General features: G+C 33.5%; 1 protein-coding gene across 2 annotated transcripts; it reads right to left on the bottom strand.

Moving 5' to 3' along the window:
* Window positions 1-14,814: 14,814 nt before the first annotated feature.
* On the bottom strand, window positions 14,815-23,931 carry LOC105765817 (protein VAC14 homolog). Of its 2 annotated transcripts, XR_008196266.1 has the most exons (21): window positions 23,634-23,931; window positions 23,403-23,516; window positions 23,221-23,286; window positions 22,537-22,626; window positions 22,329-22,448; window positions 22,207-22,235; window positions 21,949-22,091; window positions 21,776-21,870; window positions 21,450-21,536; window positions 21,142-21,249; window positions 20,926-21,017; window positions 20,675-20,756; window positions 20,434-20,499; window positions 19,982-20,097; window positions 19,688-19,808; window positions 19,317-19,478; window positions 19,058-19,186; window positions 18,451-18,519; window positions 17,925-18,214; window positions 17,316-17,464; window positions 14,815-15,144 (listed from the first exon to the last, which is right to left on the bottom strand). XR_008196266.1 is itself a non-coding variant. In XM_012585074.2 (20 exons), the coding sequence occupies exons 1-20, from the start codon at window positions 23,721-23,723 to the stop codon at window positions 17,450-17,452; spliced, it is 2,082 nt and encodes a 693-aa protein (XP_012440528.1). In that variant the 5' UTR covers window positions 23,724-23,930; the 3' UTR covers window positions 17,044-17,449. The 2 variants fall into 2 exon arrangements, 1 of the variants encoding a protein (XP_012440528.1); XM_012585074.2 differs by lacking the exon at window positions 14,815-15,144 and having other exon boundaries at window positions 17,044-17,464; window positions 17,927-18,214; window positions 23,634-23,930.
* Window positions 23,932-25,263: the final 1,332 nt, after the last annotated feature.

Genomic DNA, 25,263 nt, shown 5'->3' with positions numbered 1-25,263 from the left:
ACATGCACCCATAAAGCATTAGTATTCGATAGCTGATTAACACCCAATTTAAGCAAAAATATCTTCTTTTGATCGAGGATACAAAGGAGACCCAAACCACCATTCACGATCAAAACGCAATTGTCAATTCATGAGAGATGACTTATGGATGGAGCGGCACGACCCCAAGACAAAATTGCGAGTAAGATTCACTATTTCGTTGCAGATCGAAACAAGATGCACACTAAGCACATTAAATAATTTTGTCACATCCCAAAAATCGGGTTAGTAGAACCGGGTTCTATTTAATCGAAAATCGAGTTTAGGATTAGAGTGGTTAATAAAATAGGATTTAATAAAACAATAAAATATTGTAAATAATTATTAAAACTAAAATTTAGGTAGGAAAATTAAAATTAGGTGTTTTGGAATTAATTAATTCAAAACAGATTTTAAAAACAAATCAAATTTGAAAATAATTTAAAAATGTGTTTTAATTGAAAATAAGGATTTATTTGAAAAAAGGAAGAAACTGGAGGTTGCTAAAAGGGAATTGCCCAATTTTTAAATTTTGTTAGTTATTTAAACCACCCATCGTCCCTTCCCTCCCTTTCCATAAAAAATTCAATTTTTTTCTAGATCTAAATCTAAGCTTTTCTCTCAAAATTGATTCATCCCTAATAATTTTCTAGCTCTCCAAACATCGAATTCTCCATCAATTTTAAAGAAAATCAAATATTTCTTCATCAACTTCTTCCTTGTTCTTAAAATGTCCATTCTCGAATTAACTCCATAGCTTGTTGATTTTGTCAAGTTTAGGTGAGATTCTGACTTTTTATGACCAAACTAATGTTGCTTTCCTAATTTGAGATCTAATTGATTGTGTTGAGTTTTTTTAGATTTAAAGCTTTTACATTTAAACTTCGATAAAAAAAATTGGTGAAATCCGATGTATTGAGTAATTTGGTTGATTCAAAGTGATTTACAACTTATTTTCGACCAATCTAAAGGCTTATGAAGTGAATGTTAAAAATCATTAAGGAATTTTAATGAATTAGATGTTTTCCCTCTTTTACATGTTCATACAAGCTTGATTTTCCAGAAAAGTTAAATCTGAGTTAATTGATAAAACTAATGGCTTAGATCTATAATAATATGATAATTAGGATGATAGGAAACATGTTTAAGGGTTAGGATCAAATATCGAGTGAGGAAATCACTTGTTTTGGCAAAACGAGTTAGTTTTCGGTAATGAGAAAGAAGAGCTTAGATTTGCAATTTCATTGTGATTTGATTGTGTTTATGGCTGTTCATAATATTTTTGTAATGTGTTTAATATGTATGCAAAGTTCTGGATCAATCGGGAGCCTCTACAAGCAAGGATAAGGGCAAACAAAAGCTTACTTGAGCATTTGGCATTGAAGTGAAAGCTTTAAGGTAAGTGATCTGATGTACTGCATTTATGCAAAATTCAATGTGCTAAAAGGGGAGGTTAGGTAGCCTAATTACCTATCCTAAGTTCCAAGTTTAAGTTTTCCTACTTAAAATTATGGTAATTGGAAAATGATGCTTAAATGTGATTATATATGTATATGATGTGTTATTGTGAATATATGAGATGTAATTATGTCAGAATATGACTTGTGATCTATTGGTTTTATGCACTTATCTGAGGTTATAGTGTATGAGGCTCAATGAGAATTTTTACAGCACTTGAAAATGTATAATATGTGAATGTGATAAGTGATAAGATCATGATGAACATGATATGTGAAAGTGTGTATAAACCAGAAAACAAATGTGTGTGTGTATGAGTGAATATATTGGCATTGTGACATCTTGAAACCATTGGATATCATTGGCATGCTATAGGATTGTGAGTACTCACCATTATTGTGCTTATGTATGAGGGCATTGAGGCCCTGGGACTGATTTGGAGAGATAAGAGAATGTTTCCATTCAATGGGACTGATTGGTGTGTTTTAAGAGTGTTTAGCTTCATACTACATTTTATGATACTAGTATGGACTCTATGAGTTATAATAAGTGTTGGGAGATCCGCTTATCCAATGCAAATATGTGTTTATACATGTTTCCTAGACACAATATGCCAATATATTAACAAGAATTACTATGATACATGTTTGATGTAATACCATGAGTAAATGATCTAGTATGCTTTCAATTAACCTTGATATTTTGGATATTTTTGGAAATCTTTGAGCACTCACTGAGCTGGAAAAAGCTCACACTCTTTTATGCATATTTTGTAGAAAAATAGCTTGAGTGAGGAGGAGAAGAGGGCAAGCTTGTGATCTAAAGCTAAGCAAAATACCTCGAGTATGTGTTGTGTTTTCAACTTCGATAAAGAAGGCAACGTAGGACCAAAGTTAAGGGTTTTAGACTTTAATAATTATTGGTTTGTAATTGACATTTAAGGACTGTTTTGAAGGACATTTTAAACTGGTTTGAGATTGCTTGATTGTTTGGATTAAAGCTGGAATTTGCATGATATGTTCGTTGAAGTTGCAAAATGAATGGTATGAATGTCTATTGGTGAATTGATGATATAATCATTTAAATGGTATATTGAATGTGTGAACAAGTTTTAAATGTCATATTGGTGTGAAATGAACCTACCTTGCATTTAGAAATGCTTAATATGCAAAATTGACACGCCAAGTAAATTGAATTGGGACTTTAGAAATGCATGTTAGCATAGCAACTTACTTGATTTTCCAAAGCATGTTAAAGTGTGTTTAAATACAATTGAGCATGTTTTAAGTGATCTATGTATGCCTTATGGCATGTTAGAATAGAGAAATTGATATGAGAACACGAAATGGTATGTCTAGTTTGGTGTCAAAGTGTCATATGCAAGTTGTTGTGATTTTTCTACAAATATTCCAGTTGACATCGTGACAAGACATTAATGATGTTGCGACGAGGGATCATTGTCGGGATGCCATTTATTGTGTCGTTAGGATGAAAGCCCCCTTTCAGGCAACGTCATAATGTTGGTAACCACGTCGTCATGACGTGGCAAGCTGCTTGTCATGGGTATGTTTTTGTTATCTTTGTAAGTTAGTCCTAAGTTTTATACAATTAAATTTGAAACCTTAAATGCTATGAAATTCCATGAAATTTTGCAAGAATAAGTCTTGTATGGTTAATTTCATAATTTTACTCTCGGTTGTACAAAAAGTTTTTTCTAAATATTTTGTTAAATTTATGATTTCATCTTTAAACTTTGTTTTCAAATTAAATAAGTTTTATATATCGGTTTCCAAAATTTCTTTCGAATAGTGCCTTATTTAATACTCTACTATATGTATGCATGTTGGATTTGATGTTTTACGAGTAATTGAATGAAAAGAGTAAAATGATGATTTTACCCCTGGTCAGTATTTTGATAAATTTACTAGAAAAGCATGATCCTAGGTCATGTATGATTACTTTTACTTGGCGATTGTTTATTATGCATGCATTTGCATGGTGTGATTGGTAGCTTTGAGGTGTGATTGGTGTTTGATATAGAGAGTCACGTAAGTGGCTAATGTAACGTTCCGGATTTGGGTCGATCTGTCCCGACCAAGTTTGGGTGCCTGATAGCAAGCTAATTTTATGTGTTTAATGTACCTAATTTTTGTCAATTTTTGAATAGAATGCTACTAAGCTTCTTGTTTCTTGCTTAAATTTTATCAAGGACGCAATTGGAGTGCTAAAGTTCAAAAACAAGCAAAATCGGGCTAAATTGGAACAAAAAGCAAGTTGAGAGGGCTAAATTGAAAATTATAGAATTATTTTTTTGCTTGATAAGAAAATATCATACTTTTGACTTTGACAAGTTCTATATTTAGAAAATCTGTTATTGTGGTTGGTTGTTAAGCATGATTTTAGGAGTAAATAATGTGAAATTGGTTCTTTGATAGGTGTATATAAAGGCTTGTAATTTTGGCATTAGAACATACTGGAATTTAAAAAGGAAATTAGCATATTCTTGCGTCAAGCATTCTGCCATTTCTTTCCTCTTTTTATACTTTGGTGCAATTGCCTTTTTAGTCCTTTCCCTTTTTCACCTATTCTCTTTCATTGAAATCCACTCTCATAATCTGATCAAGTATGATTAATTTCATGCTCAACTAATCTCTGTTTAGCCTTAGGCCAGTTATTATTCCGATTAAGAATAGTGAGAAATGAATCCGTACTAAAACATTACAACACGATATTCATTATCTCTCCAGAATAGGGGATAGTTACAATCGTCCCTTAAAGTTAATTCAATTTCAACTCAAAAAGTGCATGTTGGCTTGGAGTAATTAGGCGTATAGTTGGGCAAACGAGATGGTTGTCTGCCGCATTTGGGTTCCCGCAAACAAATTGGTGTGTCCAGGTGGGAAAAAACCAGTTGGACTCTGTCAAGGAAGATAATGATCAAATTTAAATGACCCACGTGGTTGAGACCGTTAATTCAAGTTGACCTCTTTTAGATCGCACGGCTGTCGAGATCATAAATTTTGGACGTGTGTTATGTGGTCAGGTAGTTGATAAGGGTTGGTTTGTAGGGTGTACCGGAATCAACCACACAAGGAAGAGTTAGCGAATAAGGCTTCCTCGAACACTATAACCAACTTATTGTTTGGAAGGAAAAATTCGCTTTCAAGGATCGACTCAAGTCTGGAATATTCCGAGTCTAAGGCTAAAAATTCGTACATTTTATTATCTAATTAATTTTTAGTTATTTAATTTTACATTTATAGTTCAATTATTATTTTGTTCTATTTATATTTTTAACCCTGATCAAATAAAATCCCCTTCGTTTTATTTTTATCTTAGCACGTTACAAGTCGTGGGCACGACAACTGCCTTGGTCATTCAAAAAAAATGATATTAGGAATGTCAATCCCTTTAGGATCGACCCTGCTTCTCTATACTACCGTTTAGTTTAGTTAGAGTGTAGGAAATTTATATTTGGTGGCCACAACAAGCATCAACACCACAAATTCGAGATGGCTAACAGATCAGACTTGGCCCAAGTTCTTCTACCAACAAAATATAAGCACTTACCATTCCATCCATTCAATTTCACACACACTTTCTCAATCACAAACTAAACGGAACCAATAGTTACTCTATGGTGAAATAATAACATCCCTATGAACTTACCCAAATTATGCACTCTAGCAAAACCAAGCATCCCACTAATATCTTTCGCCACAATCTCCAACATATAACTAGAGAAAAAATACTTATGTCTTCCCTTTGTTAACTTTTTACCCATAAAAATAACAAAAGGTGTTAAGAATATGATTAATATGATCCACATGCACCCTATTACCCTTCAAAATAGGAATAAGTCATCATTGAAGAACAAGTGAAATAATTGGACCACACTTCAAGAACAACAAACGCTCCCACTCTATAGCACCCCTTACTTGACCTGATCGTCGGGTCCAAGCTATAGGATGCCACAATCGTTTTCGAAGCAATTACTGTCAAATATATTGTAAATACATCATTCAAACACATATGATACACAATTAAATCTGAGCCTTAATCGAGCTTACAAAAGCTCTTTTGTTGACCAGAACATGAAATAGGACCAAATTGTAAAGTTTTGAAATTTCAGGGTCGATTTTGTGATGTCACTTCCTCCATTTTGCAACATCACCAAATAATTTATCTCGTCACGACATCACGCCACTTGGCGTTGCAACGTCACATACGGTCTGTCGATGTTGCGACAAGGAAGATTGCTCGTCATCAAACAATATTTAGCTTACCCCTTATCTTTGACTTCGCCGTCACGAGGGAACTCCTCATGCTTGTATCCTGCAGCTTCAAACAAAACTGTGGCAGTTTTTGTTAAGGAAGACATGGCTCGTTAGAATCCGATGTATTACATCAATAAGGTTCTCCAAGGTAGTGAATTGAGGTTATTCCAAGATTGAGAAATTGGTTTTTGCCCTTGTCACAGCCACCAAAAAGTTGCAACAGTACTTCAAGGCCCACCTAATTAGAGTTTATTATGATCAACCATCAAAGAATATTTTGAACAAAGTAGATTCATCAGTGTATATAGTGAAGTGGAGTAAAAAAGTAACGACCTGAAAGTCACTAGTGTCGAAAAACCTGACTTCAGGATCTCGTTTCCGTATTGAATTTGTATTAGAAGTGAATTAAATTTTGGATAAGTAATTTTATTTAATTAGTGTTTAATTAAGGTTATGGGACTAAATTATAAAAATGGTAAAAGTTCAATTACTAAAGAATATTTACTTAGAGCTAGAATATGAGACTTAAGTGGCAATTATACCACTACTTAAATGATAGTGGACGGTGGAGAATGGTTAATTATGGTGCAATGTTATAAATTTTAAATAAATTAAATAATAGCTAAAACCATAAAATAAGAATAAAAGTGGGGAAAAAGAGAAAACATTATTGTTTTTACCTTCCTCAACCGAAAACTAGAGAAGGAGAAAAGAGGGACGTATGGCTAGGGTTTTTGAATTTCAAAGCTTCAACTGGCTTGTTCAATTTAGTAATTTTCTTGTAATTTTTATGTTTTTGGAATCTCGGGAGCTTAATCTAGCTGACCCGTGTGTTAATTTTAGAAACTATTTAAGTTTTAGAATGATTTCATTAATGAATCTTTGAATTTTTAAGTACTAAATTGATAGGTTTTAAGCTTAGAAATGTAAAGGGACTAAATTGTGGAGTTAATTTATAGTTTTGTACAGTAGGAACTAAAATGCACAAATTTCAAAATTTGTGATTGAAATGAGAAATAGGAAGCCCTAATTGGACTATAGTGAAAACGGATTGAAAATATGAGTTCTAGATTGAAAGTTATGCTAGTCTAGATTTTAGGGACTAAATTGAATAAAATATAAGTGATATAAATTTGCAATTGAGTATAAATTTGATTGTGTATTGATGAATTGTTGTGTTTATGTTAATCTGTAGCTAAAGTTGACTCGGATTCCTCAAAAAAGAAATGAAAAGACAGTTGTCGGCGAATAGCTCGAAGTTTATAATTTGTATTTCTATAATCCAAAACTACTTCAATTGCTACTATTATGAACTATATTGTATGGTAAGATCACAAGGTGAGATGCAAATAAAAATAAGATTTGAATTAAAGTTATTGAGATTAGTTGTTACGATAAGGACTAAATTGAATGATTTTAAAAATGTTGTATTTTGAGAAAAATATGAAATTGAATCCATGTTGTGAGAAATTGTACTACCATATGTATGAATTAATGATTTGATGGTGACATTATATTATGAATTGAGTTATTGACATATAATTAAGAAATGATTACCTTATTAACTGTTCGAGTAGGGTCGGGTATAATTGGCATACCATAGGATAGGAAGAGTTCAGAGTTTTTACAGCTACAACTCAAGGAGTACTGGACACACCTATTTGTTGGTTATTCCGACCAGCGCTAGGTGCAACTTACTGTTTTTGAATTTATACAATAAGCACTAGGTGCCAAATTGGTGTGATTGGTTGCATCCGCATATTCGGCTGAGTCTGAGTCAGGTTAATAGGGAGTTAAAATATAAAAGCAGAATAATGAATTGTGAAAGGAATTGGTATGAAAATTGACTATGTTATTCAATATAGAAAGTTCAGAATTGAATGAGAAATGTGGCATTATATTGCTAAAATATTAACTACGGGATAAAATGTATCAAACGTTGAATATTATTTGAAAATTTGTGAAATGGCTTGGTATAATATTGAAATAGCATATGCATCTTATGATCCTAAATTATTTTTTTAGTATGATTTATTATTCGGATTATAGAAATATCACTGAGTTATACTCAACGTACAGTTTTGTTTTCCTTGCGCGTGTTAGGTTTTGATCTTGTACACTCGTCGATATCAGCATCCAGCTATGACCCAAACTCAACAAGTTAGTGATATCTTTTGTTAGTTAATGGCATGTACCTAATGGAGTCTTTTGGTATATAATGTTATATGTTGGATGTTGTTTTGGTAATTGAAATATCTTGTATGTGTGTATATATATAAGTTCGCAATGATCTTTGCTAAAGGAGTTCTTGATGAGTAGAATAAGCATGTATGTTTTATAGCTTAAATGATGGACTCGTTGGTATAATTGTGTTGAACTTGAATGTTTGGATGTGCTTAAAGATGAAATAGTACAATGCAAGGTAGTAAAGAAATGAGGTATATTGAACAATGATTTATAGTGAAATGGTTAAGTAATATGAATTTGGTAAGAAAAATGTTGGTTATGTTAGACATGAAATGGTCATTTGTTGATAGATTGAACATGTATTATGGATGACTAGGTTGAATTTGGTAATACTTTTGAATGTCGTGTTGATTGTTTTGGGGTGTCACTTGAGGCATATTGGTATTTTGAATGAATGTGTTACGAACATGTCTATTTGGTATGTTTTCTATTGAAATTATGCAGGTTTGAGTAGGCATTATTGTGTTGTTGATCATAGATTTTGTTTTGAGCAAGGTTGGGCATGAAGTAGGTCCTAAATGACACATTTTGTACCACACAGTCTGGTTACAAAGCCATGTGCCACTGAATCATAGGATGAATAAGAAGCACACGGTTCTCGATTGTCACACAGGCTGGCCACACAATCATATGCATACTGTAGATTTGGCCATTTAGTTTTCACATGGCCTCAGATTGTTATATGGCCCAGCCACATGATTGTGTGAATTTTTTTTGAATAATTGCAATTTTGACTGGCACGGCCACAGTGAGTTATACAGTTTGGATACATGGCCGTATGACTCCAATTCCACATGGCTACAGCTTGCCACATAGTAGTGTGACCCCTGTTTTGCACAATTTCCCTTCTTTTTGTACAAGTTTCAAAATGATCCTTGTTTGATGCAGGGTCAATGCTGGAGCTTTCATAAGCTCAATTTACACCTGATTTTGCTGACCATTTTTCGGCCACCAAAATGTTGTCGTCACAGCCGTCGGCACCCCGAGCTAGTTCGATTTATGTCGGTTCGGTTTGGGCTAGTGACGATCCAACTGATCCAATCTAGCCATCGGTTGGACCATCGGCCCAATTTCACATACAAGGCCCGGTTTGACCAGTTTTTGGATCTTAGTCTCGATTTTGGGCTCCTGGGCCTAATTTACAATCTCAGGTCCAATTTTCAAGTTCAATTACCCATTGGGCCAATTGTCTGATTTGAAAATTAATTTTCAAAAATATCATATTAACTTTAATTAATTTGATTAATATAATTTTACTTTATCAAAATTAATTTTCCCAAAAATCACTTAGATTTTTCAAATTAAATTTTCAAGAAAATTCTTTAATCAAATTCTCTAGTTGAACAATTCTTACTACCACCCAATTTAATTCCACATCCAATAAATCGACTCAATTAAATTATTTCCAAAGTCATAGAATTTTCTTCTAATTTAAAAGCAGTCTGATAAAGCTTTTATTAAGCTAGCAGACGGACCAATATACAATTAGGCTCTAGTAATTGCAATTATGTCCAGAAGCATCGTTTTGATAATTCGCAATTACTTAATCATGGAGTCAGTCCACAAAAAGTACCATGATTGAAAACTCTTTATCATATACTCTTTATGAAAGAAATTCATCCAATTGTTCTGTCCAATGACCTCGTCATGTGTGTGTTACCCTCATATTATATCATTGATTCCTTTGAGTTAAATCCGTTCACTCAATACAATCTTATTTTATCTCATTGTCACCATTGTGTCTTCTTAATGATTAATATGATCATTGTCAACAAATCACACTATGATAAATTGCTCGTTTGAGAACAAGCAACTCATGGCCACATTCTATATTATCAATCCAAGCAATGTCAATGAGAGGATATCGTTAACTCTTTGATTGAGCTATGAATTCCACTATTCCTAGTAAAGCCATGTCATACACAAGTCATGTACCCAACATACCAGCTATCGACTCGATCATCTTTAGAGCATAAGTCTCCACTTATATCAAAGCACATGAATTACATACGTATGGTTAGTGACTAAGTCATGATTTAGGTAAACCACACCATGAATGTCACCAATGAATTATTTCACAAATGGTTTCAGAATTAATTCATCTTGGGTCCAGTCCATTGTATCATTCTTCAATAATACATCTATGTCTCTACCCGTGGAGTCAACTGTTCCAATAGCCAAGATTAGCCATCTCCTCAATTGGAATTGTAGATGACATAATAATCCTCTTGAATATTTGAATCAAATGCTCACTTTGATTCTTTTACAGGATTACGGACTCATTTAGATTACCTACTGAAATAAGTTATCTTTCCCGCAATGTAAATGTTCTTACATTATCACTTATCATTAGTTTGAACTTAGACAATTAATGAGCTAATATTTGTTTATCACAATTTCACTATGCATACAAAATATGAAAGATAAAAATATAAAAGACATAACAGTAAAATGTTAAATTTATTTATTCATCGTTCAAAAACATAGAAAAAAAATTACATGTTTACTACAATATGAGCACGTTTCCCAGCAGAGTCTCCCTTACACCACCTCTACTAGTTCCACTATCATCGGTTTCAATCATCTTTCTTCATCCTCCTTCGATGTCACTTTCTGCAAAATAACCAAGTTACTTACGTATGAAACATCAAGTCAACAAAGATTATAAATCTTTTGATACGAGTCACAAAGGCCTTAGATACGTATACGAAAGAAAAAGAAAATCAAGATTCACTTTCTTGTTTTCAAGAAAATCAAGATTTCAAATCTTGGAAATCTTGGTCCAAGAAACCAAATCTTACAACTAAGGTGCATTGGATCTCAGTTACGAGCATTAACAAGCCAATTTTGGGAGAGAACGGATTACAAGCCCAAGTTCTTGAAGACACGGCCCAATAAGATGTTCCAAGCCCAATCCTGAAATTTAAATCAGACTTAGTTGAAAATCAGGCCAAATTGTCAAAGTGGCCCAATTTGTAAAATTTTAATTTTTTAAATACTTAGTTTTAATTTTTAGACTTTATAAATAAATTTCTATATAAAAATTCAGCCCAAAGAGGCCCATTAAAGTCCTTGGACGAAATTCCCTTGAAAGTAAAAAAAAATTAGGTTTTTTTTTTAGTTTTCCTATTAGGACTAGGAAAATAGTTAGAAGGCCTATATGTATGGCTTGGCCAGCCACCCTTATACACATTATACTTCTCAAATATATTAAAATTTTTAGATTTGTTTAAGTGCAGAATTCTCCTTGAGTTTATCTCTAAGAATTCTCTCTTGAGTTTTCTTTAGAAGTTGTTTTAACAATCTTTTGATTGTGGGAGCCATCTTCAGCCTTCTTCTTGCCATTGATATTCTTTGGAGGGGAGATTAGAGCCGTTTAAAGGGAGTTGTGAAATCTTTATCGATTTCAAGGCTTCTTAGGACTTTATCTTTATGTTCTTGCTGTTCAATTTCTTTTAAATTTCTGCTTGTGTCGATTTTTATTAGCTAATTTGTTTGTTGTTCTTGTTGCGTTTCAGCCTTTCCAAAACTCCAAGATCTGATTCGACCCTTCCTTGGACATAAAGAAACATTTTTGATTTCACAAAAACCCCTCTTTTCTTGCCGTCCAATCCCTAGAATTAGTTTCAATTGATTTCGTAATCTGTTTTAATTTATTTACTGTTTTGTGTTCTTTGATAGATTCGGCTGATTGGAAGTTAATCTTGGGGCTTAATTTCGTGTTCTTGGCTTCCAAGAACATCTATTCATAAGTGTTTTGATTCTTGGCTGTTCTTTATTGATTTGGGGATTTTTAGTTTCCAGATCTAATTGATTCTAATTAAGTTTTGTTATTTCATTTCAGATCCAAACGTTTAGAGTTTTCGTAAGAGTTTCCCGTGACTTGACAACTCGATCTTGGTCCACGCGCAACCCCCTTATCATCTGTACACACACCAGAATTGGTACCAAAAGAGAAGTTAGCATCGCATAGAAGCAACACATCCAGAAGAAGATCCCTCAAACAAACATTCATAGGTTGAACCTTTGCCATACCCCTATATTTTTCCATTATATAAATTCATAATTTCTTTTCTTCGCAATAAATACGCTCTTGTACAAAAAATAAGTAGCATGCACAAGAAAATCACAATAAAGTAGAAAAAGTTCATATAATACCTTCAGCAACAAAGTCTGTCTCAGGTCATGCGTGAGATCCAGCGTCTTTAGAACCTCTACCACAGGAGCTTTCGCCAACTACAACTGTCCTTCTCTGAAGTTGTAGTGTTGGTCTTTTTATTTCTTCAGATTCTTTATGTACCTCTACCTTCTGTTTACTCCTATAATCCCATTTTCACTCAGGACAATGGGCATCTCATAAAAAATCCTTAAGTTCCTGCTACAAACCTAGTAAAACATTGCCAACATCCCACATGCCATAAGGCCACGCCTTGTTGCATGGTTTGACATCATCCAATAGGTTGCTACCAATTATGTTGATGTTTGGTTTGTCCCATTATATTTGGGCTCCTCCTCATCAGGCAATATTTCCATATATGGTACAAGCTATTAGTGTCTTCCACCTTTATCAGTGAACCTTCGCATAAGCGTTAATACAAGTGCATCTCCGAATTGGTCTCCAAAATGGGTTTCAATGTATTTTGATCATTGCTAGGCTCGTACCAGGAAATTGGGAATGGAAATCCACCTCTGCATAATTGTTGAACTTTAATGTAATTTTCTCTCACTAAATGCATATTATTTCAGAGGTTGTCTAGCATCGTTGTCATGCCTTTGCTAGCTGTCCGCATCATAAAGATCTTATGATAAACTTCACCAGTAGGAGACAATATATACATGTGCGTAGCAAGGGGCTAGCAAGGCCCCAAAAATGAAAAATTTTCATTTAGGCCCCCTAAATATGATAAAATTTTGATTTAAATCTTTAAAAATTATAAAGATATAAGCTATTAAAATGGTGAAATTGCATTTTTACTATCGTATAAATTACAATTTAATTTCGGCCTCCTAAATTTTTTTTTGCTTCGCCCTTAAATATATATATAAAATCTCTTCTAAACATATCAACTAAATGTTCTTTTCCCTTTTGGCGACAATATATATAAAAAAGAGCAAACAAAGCCCACCAAAAAGTCCCCATCAGTTGACCCGGTGCAACCCCGTAAGAATTTATAATGTACAAAAAGAAAGGATGTAGTGACAAATGAAAGCCTACCTCAAATACAATAGCGATACCAAAAAGTACAGTGAATCATCCTCTTTCAAACCCACTTCGCTTAAACGATGTTTCCTTTTGGGGATTGAAAACTTGTATTTGAAGTTAGAAAAACATTCAATCTCCCTGCATTCAAGTAGATGCCACATATCCTCCATGGTAGTAGGATATTTGAATTCACCACTTCCAATAGGGACGTCATAAGGCCTTTTGTGTGCCATCGGTTTCGAACAATGATTTGAAAAGAATGAAACACAAGCAAAAGAAACTAAAAAATATGGGGAAAATACTACCAACTTCAACGCTAGATCAATTAAAGGTAAACCTTGAAAAAAATTGTAGAATAGAACAAGTGGAACACAAGTGCAAACTTAGAAGAAATAACAAAGACTTCAGAAAATATTCAAGTAGAAAAACAAACAGAAAGCCATAAAGTAAAAGTAAGTGAAGATAACACCTAACTCTGCCTATTTATAAAGAAAGAGCAACCTTTCATTTGCACTTAATGCGTGACAAAATAAGCAAACATACGCAACACTTGCGCACAATTCTCAACATATTGCACAAACTAGCCATTCCCAAAAAGACACATAATTTTCTTGCATCACCATTACTGATCTTGTATCACCATTATTGATCAACTCAATCACTCAACAGAAACGTCATCATTTTAAATCATGCATTCATAACTTTTTTTACCTATTTAATTTTAGGGTCTACCTTAAATAATAATCCTAAATTTTAAACCCAAAATTTTAAAAAATTGAAATCATAAATTTTATAAGCCATGAGTCCCAAATGTTGCCAACGGACCTAATTATTTCGCAAGCTTAGAGCACTCACTTTATAACCTCCCTCATCTAAGGGACATTTATTTTGCCACCTCCACGAGCTTTACACATCTCCAAACAAGGCAAACCTCGTAGCCCTACACCTGTCCTTGCTATGCAAATCTCACACCAAGTGGATATTAGATATCAGGCAACTCAACAACTCAAAAGACCTTGGCACAAAGCTACTCCCATAGGAACACATGAAACATTGATCTTATTGATTACTTGGTCATCTTAAGGCATTACATCATCAACTTAGAAGGTCACATCCCCGCCCCTACAAAAAGATAAGATTTGATTTTATTGCCGATGGGATGTAAACATGTGGTACCCCTTGTCTTTCGTATGTAAGCTTACTCACAACACTAAATAGATCGTCTAACACAGAAAAATTTTAAAACATTGTTCCCTCTCTGAACCCTTCCTTTCATCCCTAAGCACCACAACTCTCCGCCCCATCAAAGTGAACTGCTTCATCTCCCTCAGTTCCTCGTTGATTCCACACGTTAACAACTACTTAAGTGAAAAGCGCTATAATTCAGGGTATTGTTAGAAATTATTATTCAAGTAAACTGACATTTTATCACAAATCTTTTTAAGATTTTTAAATTTTATGTTTCCGAGTTATATTATATATATATGGAAAACTTATTGTGTTTCAATCTCATGGTATAATAATATTGAAACGACAGGGATTTACATGACGATTAGAAATATGGCATGCCTAGCGTTATATCCTGCGCAAGTTTCTATCTGTTCAATAACATATTTAAAAGTATATATACAAATAAATTTGGTATAATGATTTAATGGGCATGTCTTGCAAATTTTACGACAATATGAAAGGTCTTCTAGGATTATAATAGACATGCTATTAGCAGTAAAAATCTCGAAAACACTTTTCAGCTTGGTAGTAATCTTTTTTTTTTTCTTTAAATGGTTGACTTGGTAGTCATCTCTATTGAGAATGAGCTATTGGATCGCCCTAACTTCCGATAGCTTGTATCTTGTTAGCTTCCATCTTGCTCTTGGAATCCCTCTATCTTTACATTCCGCTAACTTCAAATTTTACTAGCTCTTGCTAGCTTTCATCCCGCTAACCACAGATTAACTTTGAAGGTAAATAAATATAAAAGCTTTCTTTAAAATAAAAACTATTAAAATGATAATCAACAATCAAATTAACATATAAAATAGACAAGTAGATACCTTCTGCAACCGTATAGCAGAGCCGCATAAATACTTAATCATGCGGTTGCGCTTATTTTATTCTTATTTCATAAATCGATCGTTATTTAGTTTATCATGACTATACCCCAGATTTCTAGTGTATCAAATTCAACAAGGAAAGAATCCAATCTCACTCTAATACAATTGCAGATCTTAAGATTAAGTTTTGGGATCTCATAAAATATTTAAACTTCTAAGAGTTCAATAAGAATTTTATAAAAAGATCAAAGAATTTTGAAATTTTGAGATAAATAAAAATTTTCAAAATTTCTAAAGGACCTAATCAAAATTTTCTAAAATCTCCAAAGAAAAAATGAAAATTTCCAAAATTTTGGAGATTAATTAAAATTTACTAAAAATTTCAAGAGAGCAATAAAAAAGTCCCAAAATTTTGAGAAGGCCAAGGCCCCCTAAACCACCATTAATTAGGGTCCGCCTCTGCTCTCGTAAACACAGTTTTTCTACCAGTTTCTCTCTCACTAACTTTAAAGTTTCAAAGTTCCGCAATCCTTAATTTTTAGTTGTACCAATATTTTCAATCCTCATAATTCCTATTTCCAGAATCTCTCTCAACAACACTTTTTAACTTGTTTCACTTCGGGAACTTCTATTGCGAAAACTATGGAAGTTAACCTTAAAACACCATTCCATCTAAAAAAGCATAGCTTGAAAGCTTAAGAGTTAGTTTTGCAATGCTTTTCAAAACTGCATTTAGGTCATAAAGCACTTTTGAACAAAAACTAAAATTTTCTACTTCTGCTTTTGGCCAAAAAAATTATTTTCCAAAGTATTTTTTTGTCCCAAAAACACTTTTGAAAAACTCAAAAACAGCTTATTTAGCAATCCTCTTATCTCAAAAGTGCTTTTTGTCCCAAAAGTGCTTCTGAAAAGCAATGCTAAACTGACTCTAAATACGAACAAGTTAGCTTATTAACTGTTCTTTGGAAAACAAATGCTTCTCCTCTCGTTAAACAAAGAATGCATTCACGCAAAGCATCCTTGCCAAAATATGTCGTCTGTGTAACCTCCATATAACAATCACCATATCCACTACCTATATAACTTCTATCCCATTATCCACGTTCATGTAACCTCTCTTACTTCCACCACCACCTATTATTTACGGAACATTCACCCCTTCTTTAATAATCTCCCTTTCATAACCTCATTAAGAGGGACATAAATGAAGGATAGAACGTTCCATTTGAGGACTTATTCTAAATTCTCTCTACAATTTTCTTTAAACAATCACAACCACCACCGTAACTTTAACTTTTTCTACCACTGAACTTGTTTTTCAGAATCTGCTCCAATCTTCCTCTCCACCATCTCTTGACAACACTCCATTTTACTATATTGTAACATATCCTCACCTTAACAAAAGAACACTCCACAACAACTTACTGTGAATCCATTACACTCTTCCAAAGAAAAACGATTTGATAGAATGTGAAACGCACCCGCTTATATTCTCAAAAACCTTTCCTTTTCTATATGATGTAAGATTAATGACACAAACTAAGCTCCAAGTTCCAGATTCAACTAGTTCTTATCACCCTCTGAGCAGATTCAATATCCCTGTACAACTTTCAAGAAAAATGTACAAATTGAGAAACTTCAGAAGCAATAGACAAGAAACCAAGATATAGAATCAAATTATGCATCCAATAAAACGGATACATGCATAGTTTCACCAAAAGATCAATTTATTTGTACATTAGCTATTCCATTGTTATAGAAGGATGGCTACGAGAACACAAACAGATTCAAAGGGGGAAAAAAAGAGTTGCATTTTAGTAAACTTTATTAAAATTATCTAATTATCTAACTCTAATCCATGTGGTTTTCAATAAAAAAAATAACTCAACCACATGGGTATATCATGTTCGTAAAGGGGAAAAAAGGAAAAAAAAATACTTGGAAAACCCGCACACTTATACTTGAAACCGGATTTTCACCATCCCAAACTCCATGAGGTTTAATATAGAAAACAAACTACTATGGATGTACAATTTTACAAACTATACCATATCTTACCCGAGGATTGTAGTATGATTGAAGTTGAATTATCAATTGGCAGTAACGACAGCAATTAAATCTACAATTGCCCCGGCCCTCCCTAGATGATAATGGAGGCTTGTTTGTGCCTAATGTTGAAGGTTGTAAGGGTTCTACTTTGGGCCCTCCTGGATACAAAAGAGTGATGATAAGTTGATATGCATATAGTGGAAAACCATAAAAGTATCAGACAAACTATGCTACTCCGAGTCTCTGTTTTCTTTGAAGTATCCATGTCCAGTACATATGCAGACAGGTAGGGGAGTATGGTCTTCCAACTATATTAAAAAACTTGGAAAACTATGAGCATATTTATATCGGGCATAAACCCATATCCAATACTCACTCGAACATATCTATGTCAGACAAATACTTGTATCTGATGTTTTGCCTTCAAATCAAAGTAACATAGTAGACAAGCTTTTCAAAGGTGAAAAGAGATGATAAGACAAGGTGAAACATAAAGATAATTTGCAGTCATCCCGCTCTTCTTTAACCTAATTGACAACAAATGGCCAGATGTCTAACAAAATAATTAAAATAATGACGCAAGACAATGAAAAACAAGACTCTAAACAAGCAGCTTACACCTTCAAAAATGAAGTGGAACTGTTTCGTGATTGTGCTCGTGATTTTGCAAGCATATGGTGTTGTTGCTGCATTTGCTTAAACTGTTGCAATGAAGCAAAGTTAATTCCATTCTGTAAATTCCCATTATCTTGGTCTATATCACCATCCTCGGTAATTTGTGATCCACTATGATGTAAAATTTGAGAGTAAGGGTTGCCTGAAGCTGCTCGTTTGAGATTACCACCATCGAAAGAGTATGATGGCACAGTTTTTAAACGTCTTCGCAAAACCTTGAATGCAGAACTTTGCTGCAGTTAAATAAAAAGTTCAGGACAATTTAACAATGAAAAAATAATGCACGTTGTGTGTGTATCAGTCTGCAATGGGTAAGAAGGCACAAGAGATGTCCCCTTTAAACCATCCAACACTTAACATTGGGAGTAAAAGAAAACATTGACCCGTTTGGATGAAGATAAAGTTTAAACCCGTGTTTCTTATAGTAGGATTAGGAGAGGTACCTATAAAGAAAGTAGCAAAGACATACCTGTGGAAGCAGCATCAAAAGACCATATAATGCTTTAAGCAACCATATGTATTGTCTGGGTTCAAGAAGCTGGAAATCAGAAAATATCAGCCACATAACAGGTTTTTTAAATTCCAAAGAGAAACAAGGAAAATGGAAATCTAAACCAAATATGTATTACAAAATTGCAACTACAATGACAACCAATAAAATCACTAAAGCTCACATATTTTGTCACAGTAAAATGATTAGCAAGGCCTAATTTTCGAGTTCCTGGATATATGCAACTATCATATAAAAGATTGATAACCAGTCACTGAAATTGCGGATGCATAACCTTTTCAAAAAGGAAGGCTTCATAATGCACATCAATGGCATAACATCCCATCATAAAATGGTAGAGGTAAGGAAAATTTTTAGACATTACCATACGAGTAAACATATATATTATGGCAAACAACATAAAATTGCAATCGAACATGAATAAAAAATACTGCTTAAGACTTGCTGAAATATAAGCAAATATCAAAAGTGAACCAAAAGCTAAAAGAACATATCTGGTGATACAATCCCCAATTAAAGCTATTAAAACAATTGTAAGGCAAGTTGTTAGTATTTGTCTAAGCACCTGCAATCTTAGATAAGCGAAGACTGGAGTTTCGAGCAAGCGAATCAACTTATCAAGCTGGACCAAGAATTTGGCATTAATATCTTCCTCAACCAGGGACTGAATCACAGCACATGCATGTTGGTACGTCTAACATGCAAATAAATAATAGATTAATCATCATGAAAGTATATGGTGCAACACCACACCTCTTCCCTCAGCCATCACACATGAAAATTGAAAGACTGGCTACCCATTTAAAGGAGTTACGGAATCTTACCTGAGCTAATAAACAGAGACTAATGATTGCCATGGGTGAATGGCACCATGATGCATACAAAGAAACAAATAAATCTTTTCCAGCAGCATTAACAAGTGACTGTTTCAAAAGTTCCCGAAGCTCAGATAGCTCAGAAGAAGTGAGTAGAATTAAATTCAAAGCCTGAATCACAAGCGACGAAAATTTTAAATGACTACCTAATGGAAATACCATTCTACTAAATGAACAAAGATTTGAAAAAAAAACAGTAACTTCAATGACAATGTCATGGTTATCACATATTTAAAGTTAATGGAGTTGCTTCATGTTATTACTTATAACCAAAGAGAAAACTATTCCATTAGATATGCTTTTTAACTACATGACAGAACCTGAACCATAACGCAGGCAAAATCTAGGTCTGCTTCTCCCTCTAGTATGGTGGATAGCTCACGATAAACCCTTTCAGCATCCAGGAGAACACAAAGTCTACGGATTATTAAAGCACCACGCCTAAGAAAACAGGAGGATGATTTGCAAAAGAAAAGGTGAGACATATGTATAAAATTAAAATAAGCAGAGCAAGTTGGCCATGTAGTCTATATGAGTGCTCAGCTCAGTAAAACAGTTCAAAACAATAATAATTTCAAATAAGAAAATTTGGGGCTTGAGGGTCCTAGAATCACCTCTCCAGAAGAGAATGATCAATCCGGAAATTATGCACCAGAAAAACAACAAGTTGGCGGAAATGTGGGGGATCTTGTGCAATGCAAGCGTGAATGTCAAGAACCAGGAGCACCACCTGGTGCAGAAATCCAAATGCAAGATAAAATTAGTATACACAAACAAGAGCAGTTTTAGGTTAACAGTACAAAGAAACATTTTAATAGACAATGGGAGTAGAAGTCCTCTTTGTAAAAAAAAAAACTCTTTCTAGGCTCTTAGGAAAATGACTATATTAGCGAAAGTTAACTAGAAGTTCCAATAACAGTTCCACTCAAGAAATAAGATAATACATAAAGGGCACATCCTATTGTAATTATAATGATGCTAAACAGAATAGCAAACCAAAAATAGAAGCAAAAACCCTTGATGAAACAATCAAATCAGAAACACATAAGCAGGAGCATAACTTTACCTCATCAGAAGAGTCAGATAGAGCTTTCAACAGGGTGTCAAATATGTCGTTTAGAAAACACAGGACCTATTTCAGGTGAAAATTTTAACATCATTTTTATTGGAGAAACACTAGCATCAGAAAATTCAACTGAATAACAAGCAACTACAAAAACTAAAAGAACACGAGTGCTAATATAGACCATGACCTTATACTTTGCATCTACTAGATGCACATAAATTCAAAATAAGTGCTTCCTCACCTCAGCACGATGTCTGTTTAAAAGGGTTGATATCCAGTGCAATGCTTCAATTCTGGTAGCTTCCCACTCACTATCCAGTTGCCTGATCAAAATCATTGTAAAGTGAAACTATTTCAGCAGTATTAGAAAACATCATTTTAAGCACTTTTCCATAGCTCTTCATAATTCAGAAATGCAATATATTTCCATAGAAGTGCAAACTGCCAGATACATTCTAAACCTAGCATTTTCCCAGGTAACAAAGACTATACCTCCTCGCAATCGAGAGAATGCCACCCACATCAAAGTTTTCTGTTGGATTAGCCTCAATTGAACGAAGTGCTTCATTGGTTTCACGAGCAACCTAGTATAAGAATATTAAGACAAACACATAAAATGACAGAAAGAAAACAACTACACATGAGTTTCTATAAGCAATTGCAGATAATTAAGATGCATTAAGGAGACTGCAGAAGAAATAAACTTACCACTCTAATTTTCTCTTCTTTATCAGATATGCAGGGGAGAATGGCTCCCAGTATGTCAGCATAGTAGGGAAAAAGCTGGTCTCCACCAAGTTTTACGAACTCATTTATCTGTACAATGACAATCAAATTTGATACTGTCTATGAAAAATGAATGTACCAGATGGAATAGTAAGTCTATGAACAGCAAGAAAAGTCAAGATTATCATAGTCTGGACAAACATATTGGGCAGAATCTGTTTTCAGATTCTTCTCCTCTTTTCTGATAGGGTCCTCCTTTCTAGGGCAAGATTAAGTCCAATTCCACTTACCCAAGTGATGGCTGTTAATCGAGTGAATTCATCAAGAGCAGCTGCCCTTTGCACCAATATTTCAGCCATGCGACCATAATCTACAGACTTCAAGAGTAGCACTGCTCGAGTCAGAAAATTACAAATGAAAAAAACATATTCTTTTTATCAGAAACTTTCATAAATGATGCACAATAAAGCCATAAATTTCTTTACTAAATAAGTTACCAATCACGTTATTCATATAAACATTTGTAAAAAGGCAATCTTGGCATAAGAAACTTCAAGAAAAGTGACCATGGAGCTGATCCACAGTTAAAAGAACAAGTTCTTTGAGGAAGTCTTACTGGAGAGTTCTTAATCTCTAGGAGAAACTCTGAAAGTGCTGAATCAGCTTGCTGCCGTATTTCACGACTAGAATCACTTAACATATTAAACAAACCTGAAAGTTATCAAGAGCTAATTTAATCACTCCTCATAGAGAGTAGCATATTAGTTTAAAAGACCAAAACTTTATTACCATCAAGAAAATCAGGGAGGAAACCCAACATGTCAATGTCTGGAACACTATCCAGTACAGTTATCCATCCAACCAAAAACTGACGGACATAGGGGTTTAGGACATTCATGCGCTCTCTCAACAATGGTATAAATTCTTCAATACTGAGGAGAAAACAACCATATGACAACATTATCAAGATGGTTCCCAGAAAATTAAAACGAGACCTCTAAATATAACAATATTCATGGAGTGAAACTAGAAGCAAATAAAGCAAACCTGAACTGATCACTTTCAGTAACAATGTCCTGTTTCACATTGTAAAATAGAAGAGCAATAAATTTCCATATTTCACATAATTATTAAGATGCCAACGTTTAGATGAGGGGGCATTCACTAACCTTCACAAGCCTATCTAAAAGGTGAGCAGCACTCTGTACGTTGGCATCTGAATCAGCAGAAAGCTTGCATAAAGCATCAAATATCTTATTAAAGAATATAATAAAATCTCCTCGGACAACCTGTAAGGCAGAAAAAAGCATTTCCAATTCAATATTAGTCAAGAAACAAGTTGTAGAAAAAAAAAACAGAAACACAATCTCCTTTCACCTTTGCAATGTTATATAGAGCTTCACAAGCATAATAACGAACTCTGCTATCTTGGTCAGAAAAAGAACTAAGCACTGGTGGCACAATTTGCTGGGAGATTGCATAGAAAGCAAATAAATCACTAAACAATAACAAAAGAAAAGGAGAAAAAGAAGTGTTTAAACAACAACAACAACAACAACAACAACAACAACAACAACAACAGCTGAGAAAAGAACTGCCTTATCTAAAACAGGAAAACATAAACATCGGCGATCACAACAGGCAACAATATTCCATTTTTCCTTTCTATTCTCTTTGGGAAGGAGTATAATCTGAAGTAATGCTAATCCACTCTTAACTGCAAAAGCATATAAAATCTCAACCCCTACCAGAGATCAGAGAGGTCACGAGGTTAAAAATATAAAGTTTATTAAATCTACAATGGAATAGCCGATAGCTTATGTCAGGTAACAGTTAATAAGGCACACCAAATGTATGCCTACAGCAGTTGCTTTCTTATTCATAGACAAAGACATACACACATTAACAATACTAAAACATTAGAAGCATAAGGCACAAATCTTTAAACCTTAAAACAGAAATCTTGGTTCTTAAATGACGAATCGATGGTAAATATTACCCTTAGTAGTCATAAGGTTTAAACATGTTAATAGACAGCATTTAAAGACAACTGATTCTTACCTCAAGATGTTGGGCAGCTTCGGAACTCAACCCAACAGTGGCGGCAGCTAAACCTATCAATCCTCCCTGCATATACGCAACAACTTAAACAAATCTAAGCCAAAATTCAAATTGAATAGATAAAAAAAAAAATTTCTCACGAAAAGGTTCAAAATTTTGAAAATTATTCATCATGCACCAACCTTACGGTGATTGGCTTGTGGTGAGCCGGTAAATTCAGTAGCTAATAACTTGATCACCGCCGATATCTTCTCGTGATCTCCCGATGAAGCCAGCTGTTTCACAATTCCTTCAATCTACACAAGATTATGGTGTCAAAAGAGTAAGCAATTCAATCATTAAAAAACAGACCTCGATATCAAATTCCATGAAAATTCAAAAAGTAAAAAATTAAAAAAAAAAGGAGAAATAACCTCTAGGGCCGCATTCTTGCGCTTCTCGTACAGCTTGTCGGAGAGATTACGAAGGACGGAGGCAGGAATCACGGAGAACGCGTCGGCCATAACAGAAATTAATAAAAAAACAAAAAGTTTTTCCTTCGATGAAATCAAATTCGTTTCCTGATCTTTTCAAATTCGAACCTGAACATCCCTTTTGGTCTTTTTAGGGTTTGATGTTTTCCTTTCGGGAACGGAAAATGAAAAATCGAGGTAATTAAGATCTGGTGAAATTGAGTAGAAACTAGAAACGAATAGTTTAAAGAAGAAAAATTACAAAAGTCAATACGATATGATATTCTAATTTCCTTATTAATTTTTTGGTAAAATACCTTTTTTTTTCAATTTTTTAAAAATTTAAAAGTAAATTCACGATTAATTTCAAAAAAGAATTTCAATCATTTAATGTCCTTTTTTAAATTCAAAATTTCACATAATTTTATTTCAAAATTTCACTATAACATAAAAACTATTTATAACCTTTTACAAATATGATCACATTTAGACCTGTCCATGGGCCGGGCCGAGCCGGGTTCGGGCCGGGCCCGAAAAAAATTTTGGCCCGAATCTTAGGCCCGGTCCTGCCCCGACCCAAAATATGGGCCTGAAATTTTACCCAGGCCCGGCCCGAGAAAAAAATAATAAGCCCGAGCCCGGCCCGGCCCGATTTTTAATAAACACAAAAAAAATATTTTAAAAATAAAAAATAAAAAAATATTTTTAAAGTATTTTAAAATTAAAAAATAAAAAAATAAAATATATATTTATTATATTCGGGCCGGGCCGGGCCGGGCTCGGGTCAAAAAAATTTAGCCCGAGGTTTTTTTACCCAAGCCCATATTTCGGGCCTATATTTTTACCCGAACTCTCCCATATTTCGGGCGGGCCGTTAGGCCGGGCCGGGCCGCCCGGCCATGGACAGGTCTAATCACATTCATATTAAATATTTTTTATATTATTTATTTTTAACATAAGTATTACTTTTTTATAATTATTTTTAACTTATAAATTTTCAATAATCTATTATTTTCTAAAACAATTATTTATCCAAAGTAATTACAAATGCTAACATTTTGAACTACTAAATTCTAAATTAGTGTTCTAAGATACTAGCATTTTAAAATTTTGAAAAATTTAAAATTTTCGTCCAAACACATTTTTAATGGTGACTTACCTCTTACCCTCCCTAAATTTTAAATAAGGAAATAAATTATATTAGGATTATTCCAAAAGGTATAGTTTTTAGGTATCAATAAAATAGTACCACGCCATTAAATTTTAAAAATAACAAAATATTATTATACATTCATCAGATCTACTATTTTCTCCAACTTAATTTAACTTTAATTAAATTACTTAAAAATTTTAATTTTTAAATTATAAACAAACCTCTTTCCTTCTTTTACAATTTTTAATCATTTTTTCTAAAATTTAATTTTTTATTTTTTCAAACCAATTGGATATTTTTCTTTCTTTTTCCATTTTAAATTGTTTTCTGTTTCATGTTATACATTTTTTAAAGTAAAAATTATATTGTATTAAATCTTCAATAATAAGAATTGTGTAAATTTTAAATTTTTATGTTATTTAATTTTTATTTTAATTA

Source organism: Gossypium raimondii, chromosome 5 (genome assembly GCF_025698545.1).
Source record: "Gossypium raimondii isolate GPD5lz chromosome 5, ASM2569854v1, whole genome shotgun sequence".
NCBI lineage: Eukaryota > Viridiplantae > Streptophyta > Magnoliopsida > Malvales > Malvaceae > Gossypium > Gossypium raimondii.
The sequence above is the reverse complement of the archived record's forward strand: the minus strand, read 5'-3'. Positions and strand labels throughout refer to the sequence as shown.

Bases quoted from the DNA above. Each gene is read 5' to 3' on its own strand.
- LOC105765817 (XM_012585074.2), bottom strand. From the start codon at position 23,723: ATGGCCGACGCGTTCTCCGTGATTCCTGCCTCCGTCCTTCGTAATCTC. The intron at 23,517-23,633 runs GTTATTTCTCCT...AATCTTGTGTAG, and splicing joins GCAAGAATGCGGCCCTAGAG to ATTGAAGGAATTGTGAAACA. The intron at 22,449-22,536 runs GTGAAAGGAGAT...TCTGCCTTACAG, and splicing joins CTCTATATAACATTGCAAAG to GTTGTCCGAGGAGATTTTAT.